Raw genomic sequence first — 8148 nt, 5'->3', positions numbered from 1 at the left:
CGGTTTTTCCCTGAGAGCTGGTTATCTCATAGCTGAACCTTGCAGTGTTCCTTGTGCCTTCCTCTGCAGCATCTGGAATGGGCCACTGGGCTATATGTGCTACAGGACCCTTTCAGTCTGGTGGCCTTCTATAATTCCTCTTGGAGGTATAAACCCAAGACTCTATTAGGGTAGATCTTCCTTAAGCTCATGGGTGTCCCTAGACTTTCCCCTGGAGCAGAATGATGCCTCACTAAATACCATCCAATCTCCTGTTCTATTTTTTTTTTCCTTCCAGGAAGTAAAATTCATTAAGCGTCGGACCTAGCCAACGCATTATGTCATCTGTCAATGATTCCAAATTCACACATGCGTTGTTCCTTCTCACGGGGATGCCTGGGCAGGAAGACATCCACCTCTGGTTCTCTGCTCCCTTCTGCTTAATATATGCAGTCTCGATAGCAGGAAATTCAGTCATTACGTTGATTATAAAAATAGATCAAACCCTGCATGAGCCCATGTACATTTTTCTTTCCGTGTTGGCCATCACAGATATTGGCATATCAGTAGCCACCATGCCGACCATACTGGGAATATTCTTGTTTAACTCCAGGGAGATCAGCCTTGATGCCTGTTTTGCCCAGCTGTTCTTCATCCACTCGCTTCAATGCATTGAATCTGCCGTGCTCTTGTTGATGGCCTTTGACCGCCTCATAGCGATCTGTAACCCTCTGCGATATGCTTCCATCTTAACCCTGCCACGAACAGCCATCCTGGGACTGGTGTGTGTGCTAAGAGGGATGGCCTCAATGCTTCCGCTCCCCTTTCTCCTGAAACGGTTCCAGTACTGTCAAAGCAATGTCCTCTCCCATTCCTACTGCCTGCACCAGGAGGTCATGAAGTTAGCTTGTGCGGACATTAGAGTCAATAGCGTTTATGGCTTAGCGGTTACAATCCTAACAGTGGGGTTGGACTCACTGCTCATCCTCCTGTCTTATGTGATGATCCTCAGAACAGTGCTGAGTGTGGCATCCCGCATGGAGAGTCTCAAGGCCCTGAACACCTGTATCTCCCACCTCTGCGCCGTCCTGCTCTTCTACACACCAGAGATTGGCTTATCTTTGGTACACAGATTTGGAAATGACTCTTCTCACTTGCTTCAGATTCTCCTGGGATATGTTTCTCTGCTCATTCCTCCCCTGATGAATCCAATCATATATAGCATAAAAAGCAAGCAGCTTCGTGCAAGAATCATCAGGGTGTTCATCAAGTGAGGGGGCAGTTCATCACCCATCTTGTAGCCAGACAAAGTCTCCCCCTTACAAGCCAGCTTGCTCGTTGCCCCCCCCACTGAGGAGCACACAGGGCACGGAAATGGCTGCTGACAGCACAGTCTTTGATGCCCTCATTGAGGCCCAGATATGCTGGCTTATCGTGGCCCTGAAAAGCAGAAAGTACAGCTAGAAGGCTAACAGGCCAGACTGTCAACATGAGGCGGAGGGGACCCTCAGAAATCACCCCAGCTGGCATTGATCAATATGATGCACACACACAATCACCCAGAAGGGGACGTGCCCCGCCCGCACAAAAGAATGTCCTGTACTCCTAAATTGCTTATCTCTTGTCTTACAAGTGCAAACTAAGTAGAAATGCCCTTGTAACAAACTGGCGTCACAAAGACAGACCAGTATGATCTGGCACCATAGATAAGAAAGAGAATACGTAACCCAGAAGGGGTATAAAAAATGGGTCCAGCAGAACTCTAACTCTGAGTGCATTCCACCAACCACCTGCTGGTCGGGTCAGGTGATTGCCTCCCGAGGTCCACTACTGGGGACGCCCAACCTCGTATTCGTCTTTCCGCGGAATTGAGTGACCGATCCAGCTTGGCTACGCTGGTATCGAGAGACGCAGAGAGGGTAAGATACACCCATGCTAGGTCTCTGACTTTTTTGTGCACAGCTAAAGAATTAGAGCTCTGTAACTAGTGCCAAGATATCATTGTGTTAGATGGTAACAGATATCTTTGTATTGGATTGTAACGGAACTTGTTAACACCTGTACTTTGCTAGCATATAAGAAGTAAACAATAGCCTTTTGTAACCGCACGCTTATAACTGTAGCTTAAATAAACTTCTAACTAGTTAAGCTCTGAGCCTAACCATTTTGTTAACCCTTTTGTCACTGCAACACAGCCGGCGCCTCAAAAGAACTTTAACCGTTTGGTTACTACAGCCTGGCCGTGGGTGAGTGTGCTAGGAGCTGCCTGCTCTAACAGTAAAAAAACCGGGTTGTTTAGGACCCAGGGGAGTACCTCACCGCACATTACCCAGCCACCGGCTAACACATCTCCAGCACTCCTTACAAAAGCCATGAAAATCATGGGTGACTCAATCCCTCCTGGGCCCTTACTTCTGGAATGACATGACCTTCATTTTGTCACTATGTAGACAGCACTTCATATGGGATCTAAAGACTGGAGCATAGGTAGAGGGGCTGTCCCCACCCACTGTTGGGGGCTGGCAGGGCACTGGGGGAAGGAGACAAAGGCAGGCACTTGTATTCACAAAGTGATTGTGGTCGTGGAAAATGAGAGGACTGGTGAAATATTGTCCCCTAAAGAGACATATCCGTAAGTACTCCAGACTCAGAATTCATGTTGATAGAGCCAATTAAAGGGAAGTGATAGAAATCTTGTTTCCCATTTCACTTGGTTATCACTGTCCCATCTCAAGTTAAACATCCACAGGCCATGAAAAAAAGCTGCAGGGGTGTTCGTCAGTCATGGTCCTGGCCCTTCTTGAGCACTCTAGGTACTGCATGATCCTTGAGCGCAGCACTGGATGTGGACACAGCCACACACTCCTTATCTACAGTCTTAGTGAGATGCCTCGGACTGAGTTGTGTCAAAGTCATTGTTGAGTCAGGGGACCCAGGAGAAACCATTCAGCCAACCCCTTGTCTCACTGATGGTTCTGCACAGCACATACTTGCTGAGTCCACGATCCACAGATGTTGTGTGTGTCAAGATTTGAAACACAGGAGCCTCTCAAGACACTCAGTCAAAGATTCCACCCAGCTCCCCTTCATCTGTGCTGCCCCATCTCCTTAGAAAACATCAGAAATTGTTCTCAGCTACCCAACGGGATACAGGTGGATTGTGTCACAGCCCAGCCTAGTCAGTAGAACCCCCATCCCCTCTCTGATCCCAACTAATCACTTTTTTTTTCCACTTTAAGGCCCAACACAATTATTCTCCTCTCCCCAGAGGCCCCTTCCTGTGCTCCATCTCTTCCCCCCAAGACCGCACCCACTGCTTCTCATTACCCGAAGCTGCAGCCCCACTCCAGGTGAGAAGCTAGAATTAGGCCATGTCTAGATCTGCATAGGGACCCGGAGCCACTCAAAGGAGCCCCAAACGCTCCTGTTGCCCTGGGCAGGGAGCTGTGATGCCCAAGGGATGTCCTAAGCATATGTCCCTGCTCCACAGGATGCACCCCAGAGATGGTGGCTAGCCCATGTGACCCAAAATGGCCTGGGCTCCAGGGGAGTTCTTAGCATGGCCCAGCTGTGTTCAACCCATGGAGCTGAGCGTCAGGGGAAGTGGCAGAACAAGGAGATGGGCCTCATGCAGAGAGATGGGGGCAGTGGAGAGAGTGGGGCGAGCTCAGAAAAGGTGGAGGAGCAGGTGATGCAGCAAGTCTGAATGAACACTAACCACATGGAGCACAGTGCTGCAGGGTTTGTGAATTAAGGAGGAGGATGTGGCTTGAGGGTAGTAGACGCTGTGTTTTGGAAAAGAGAGAATAAATGTGATCCCACAAAGGGGGTCTTGTTTGAAGTCTCCCAGGCTGAAAATGTCTCTGCAAGGACCTTTGAGTGAAGCATAAGGGGTCTGCAGCACTACCTCAGGCCCTAAGGGGGGTTGTTTGGTTTGGCCCCCAACTATAGGAAGATGGCCAGAGTGCTCTGTACCCTATGAAGCTGTTACTGTCAGGGGGAGATCAGCTCATTCCCTGGGCCATTCAAAACTCCACTGAGTCTTGTGGAGAACAGGCCAGAGAATTACACTAAGATAATTGTACCTCCACTATCTGCATCACAGGGGGGAGATCTAAAGGTTCAGCAAAAAACCCTGGTGGGCCTGCCATTCCTCAGATGGCTGGAAGGCTGGCCCTGTGATTGGGCATTGTTCTATGACAAAAGGTGCCTTGGTGTGATTCCCTTGCTGTGTGTTACCATGGGAAAGTCACTGGCTGCCTGTGAGGCTCAGCAGTAGTGTAAAATATCCCTGTCTCGCAGCAGAGGGAAAAGGATAAGTACATTCAAGGTGCTCAGAAACAGTGAGAACAGGGCTTTGTCTTGGTTCCACACAGAACCCTTAGAATCACAGAACACTAGAACTGGAAGGGTACTTGGTTGGTCTTTGAGTATAGTCCTCTATCCTCATGGCAGGACCAAGCGCCATCTAGAGTCTCTGGACTATCTGTGACAGGTGTCTATCTAGCTTGCTCTTAAATACCTGTGGATTCCACAACCTCCATAGTCAACTAATTCCACTGCTTAACCACCATGACAAGGAGATTTCCTAATGTCCAACCTAAACCTCCCTTGTTGCATTTTAATCCCATTGCTTCTTGACCTATCCTCAGAGGCCAAGGAGAACAATATTTCTCCCTCCTCCTTGTAACTCCCTTTTAGGTACTCGAAAACTGCTATCATGTATAATGTCCCTTCTCAGTCTTCTCTTTTGTAAATGAAACGTCAGATTTTTTCATTCTTCCCTCATAGGTAATGTTCTGTAGATCACAGAATCATAGAATTCTATGCCTGGAAAGGACCTCAGGAGGTCATCTAGTCCAGGCCCCTGTCTAAAGCAGGATCAACCCCATCTAAATACTCCCAGGCATGACTATGTCAAGCCAGGACTTAAAGCCTCTAGGAATAGAGATTCCACCACTTAGTAATGCATTCCAGTCTTTCACCACCCTCCTGCTGAAATAGTTTTTTTTTTTTCCTAATATCCAACCTACACCTCTCCCTCTGTAACTTCAGACCATTGATTCTTGTTCTGTCATCTGTCACCATTGAGAACTGTCTCTCTCCATCTTCTTTCGAGCCCCTTTTCACAAAAGTAAAGACTTCTATCAAATCGCCCCTCACTCTTCTCTTCTGCAAACTAAATAAGCCCATATCTCTCAGCCTCTCCTCATAGGTCATCTGCTCCATCTTTAATCATTCTTGTTGCTCTTCTCTGGACTGTCTCCAGTTTTTCGACATCTTTCTGAAAATGTGGTGCCCAGCACTGGACACAATACTCTGACTGAGGCCTAACCAGCACAGAGTACAGCAGAAGAATGACTTCTCATGTGTTGCTCACAACACTCCTGTTAATGTCTAGAGTTTGTGAATAAAAGGAATCTTCTGACAGCCTCCTGTGATACTTGGCTTCTGGGAAGCCCTACCATGGCAACACCTTTGCATCTCTGGCAGATATGTGAGTCTTCATGGGTGGGAGTGATGGGAAGAAAGTGGATTTCTGAGGGCCGGGTTGGACCATCACTGAGGCACTAAGAGTTTCAGCACAGTCACCGGATCAGCGTTTTCAAGACACTGAGGTGCAATATATCTTACTGAGAAACAATGGAGCAAAAGCCACCTCTTAGGTTTTATGGCTGTTAGAAAGCAGTCTGAGGGCAAAGGTCAGTTTCATCTTGGACATATAAGGTGGGCACACCTGAGCACTAGGTGACTGGGCACAAGCTCGCTCAGGTTTCAGCAAACACTGCTTCCACAAGAACAGGGCACCCAGATGGGAAAGTGCCAAATTGCTCCTGCTAGACTGTTCTCAAACTGGTGTGTGAAGGAGAAGGAAAAGAACGAGCAGGAGACATCATTATAGAATCACCTTGGCTATATTTCTGTCCTCGTGTGGAGTGTCAGAGACACATCCCAGAGGTGGCATATTCCCACAAGAGGCCGCAGCAAATTCAAAGGAAGGGATGAAAGGAAACTGACCTTAACCAAGGACCCCTAGGCACAGTGTGCTTGTTGGAAGGTGGATAAGGAGATTAACTGTGAACAACTCCTTACCCTCGATGTCTCCAACAGACTGGTTCTAGGAACACAGTAGAGAAGGAGGCATCATCTGTTGACTACCAATGCACATACAGTTAGAAACAGAAATGAAAAGGGAATGAGACTTAGTGGAATGATGGATGATGCTGGCAGAGCCACCGTGTCAGCGGTACAAGGGCAGTGCAGTGAGAGAGGTGGATTGCGAGCTAGTTCTGCCATCTAGAGGACCAGTCCTTGTGCATGAGGGTCAGAAGCTTGTGGTTTGCATGTACATATACATTACCCAGTAAACTGATGTGATGAGGGTCGATCTGGAGTTCAGTTTTGTGCACCTAGCAGGAATGTGCAACATCGAACCCTCAGAAGTTGACATTCTGCCCCTGTACCTATCCATCTTGCAAGAAGTAAGGGAGGTCAATGGAAGAGTTTCTCCTGTTGACCTCCCTCAAAGAGGATGGGCAGGTACGTCGATTGGAGGCACGTTGATTCTAGACACTCAATTGTCATAGTTGGAACTGCATATCTTTGATCTACTTTAAGGTCCAGAGTAAACCTGGCCTGAGCCAGAGCTGGGCTGGACAACAGAGACTATAGTCCCACACAAAATATGATGACGCAAAATAAGTGTTTCTTTCCCATTCCATTTTGGGGATTTCTTTTCATAGACAATGGATCTTGTTTCCCTGAAATCTCAGCTGTCAGGATGCTGCCCAGCTGCAGCTGGCTGTATCCGCAGGAGACATTGGAGGCAGAGAGAGTTTGGTGGTTGGAGCATTGGCCTGCGAAACCCAGGTTTGTGAGCGCAGTCCTGGAGGGGGCCATTTAGGGATCTGAGGCAAACAGTTGCTGGGGATAGGGATAGCTAAGTGGTTTGAGCATTGGCCTGCTAAACCCAAAGTTGGGAGTTTAATCCTTGAGGAAGCCATTTAGGTAATAGGGCAAATAGGTGTTAGGGATGGTGCTTGGTCCTGCCAAAAGGGTAGGGGAGTGGACTAGATGACTTCCCAAGGCCCCTTCCAGCTCTAGGACATGTGTATCTCCAATTAAATTCTGTTCATCTAACCATCACTTGCAACACAAAGGAAGCTGACCATAGCAGAGCCTCTAGGTGGAGGAAGGTCAAAACCTCCTGACTAGCCAGTTGTTGTGGTATTACACCCATCAGCCTTCTGGTCTCTGTGCCATCCTCTCTGCTGTACATAACAGCCCTTCAGGAGATCCTGCTAGCAAAGGCCCTTGTAGTGGGTGCCTGGAACAATCTGACAGCAGTTAAGGAGGCCCAGAGAGTGTGGGTGCTGGGCAAAAAGAGACCCCACAGTATATCAGTGACTTATTCCCAAGTCACCTCTGGTTTACTTGCTCCATAACATCAATATCCCAATAGTTAACCCGATATTGCTCTGGAGGAAACATCGTAAGTACTGGGTTTAATATACATATTCTTTAAAGCAGCTCAACTCCACGTATGTCTCTATGGCATTCCCTATATTTTTATCAATACAAGATACATACAGTTGGACAGAGAGAAAGAGTGAAAGACAGCAGCACACCACAGTCATGTGCAAAATGAAGTTCCATTCCGTGAATATTCGTGCATTTGAGTTTGCAAATCACTCCCCCAAACCGTCATTGCACCTGAATATTGGATACTGGGGTTACTATGTACAAGAGATCAGAGGGGCAGCCATGTTAGTCTGGATCTGTAGTAGCAATGAAGGGTCCTGTGGCACCTTATAGACTAACAGAAAAGTTTAGAGCATGAGCTTTCGTGAATTAACTCACTTCTTCAGATGCTGGACATCTGATGTCCAGCATCTGAAGAAGTGAGTTAACTAACGAAAGCTCACGCTCTAAACTTTTCTGTTAGTCTATAAGGTGCCACAGGACCCTTCGTTGCTATGTACAAGAGAGTGTGAGCTGAGGGAAAGAATATTTCATACACAGCACTCAATGCCTGTTACCATGACCGATACAGGCTGTAGGCTGATGGGACAAAACCTTAGCAGAATGCAGGGACAGAGGAGTTACTAGACTTTTGGTTTCAGGCAAGTAATTGAATGCGAACAAGACACTTTAAACTTTTCAGGGTTT

General features: G+C 47.5%; 1 protein-coding gene across 1 annotated transcript; it reads left to right on the top strand.

The window, feature by feature from the left end:
- The first annotated feature begins 317 nt into the window (after nucleotides 1–317).
- Nucleotides 318–1253, top strand: LOC142003192 (olfactory receptor 51G2-like). The gene has a single exon (XM_074979922.1). It carries the CDS (start codon nucleotides 318–320, stop codon nucleotides 1251–1253), a length of 936 nt encoding a protein of 311 aa, XP_074836023.1.
- Nucleotides 1254–8148: the final 6895 nt, after the last annotated feature.

This window comes from Carettochelys insculpta, chromosome 1 (assembly GCF_033958435.1).
Source record: "Carettochelys insculpta isolate YL-2023 chromosome 1, ASM3395843v1, whole genome shotgun sequence".
Classification (NCBI taxonomy): domain Eukaryota; kingdom Metazoa; phylum Chordata; order Testudines; family Carettochelyidae; genus Carettochelys; species Carettochelys insculpta.
This window is presented reverse-complemented; position numbering and strand designations above follow the sequence as displayed.

What these genes read in the sequence shown, in the direction of transcription:
- LOC142003192 (XM_074979922.1), top strand. Translation starts at nt 318, where the DNA reads ATGTCATCTGTCAATGATTCCAAATTCACACATGCGTTGTTCCTTCTC.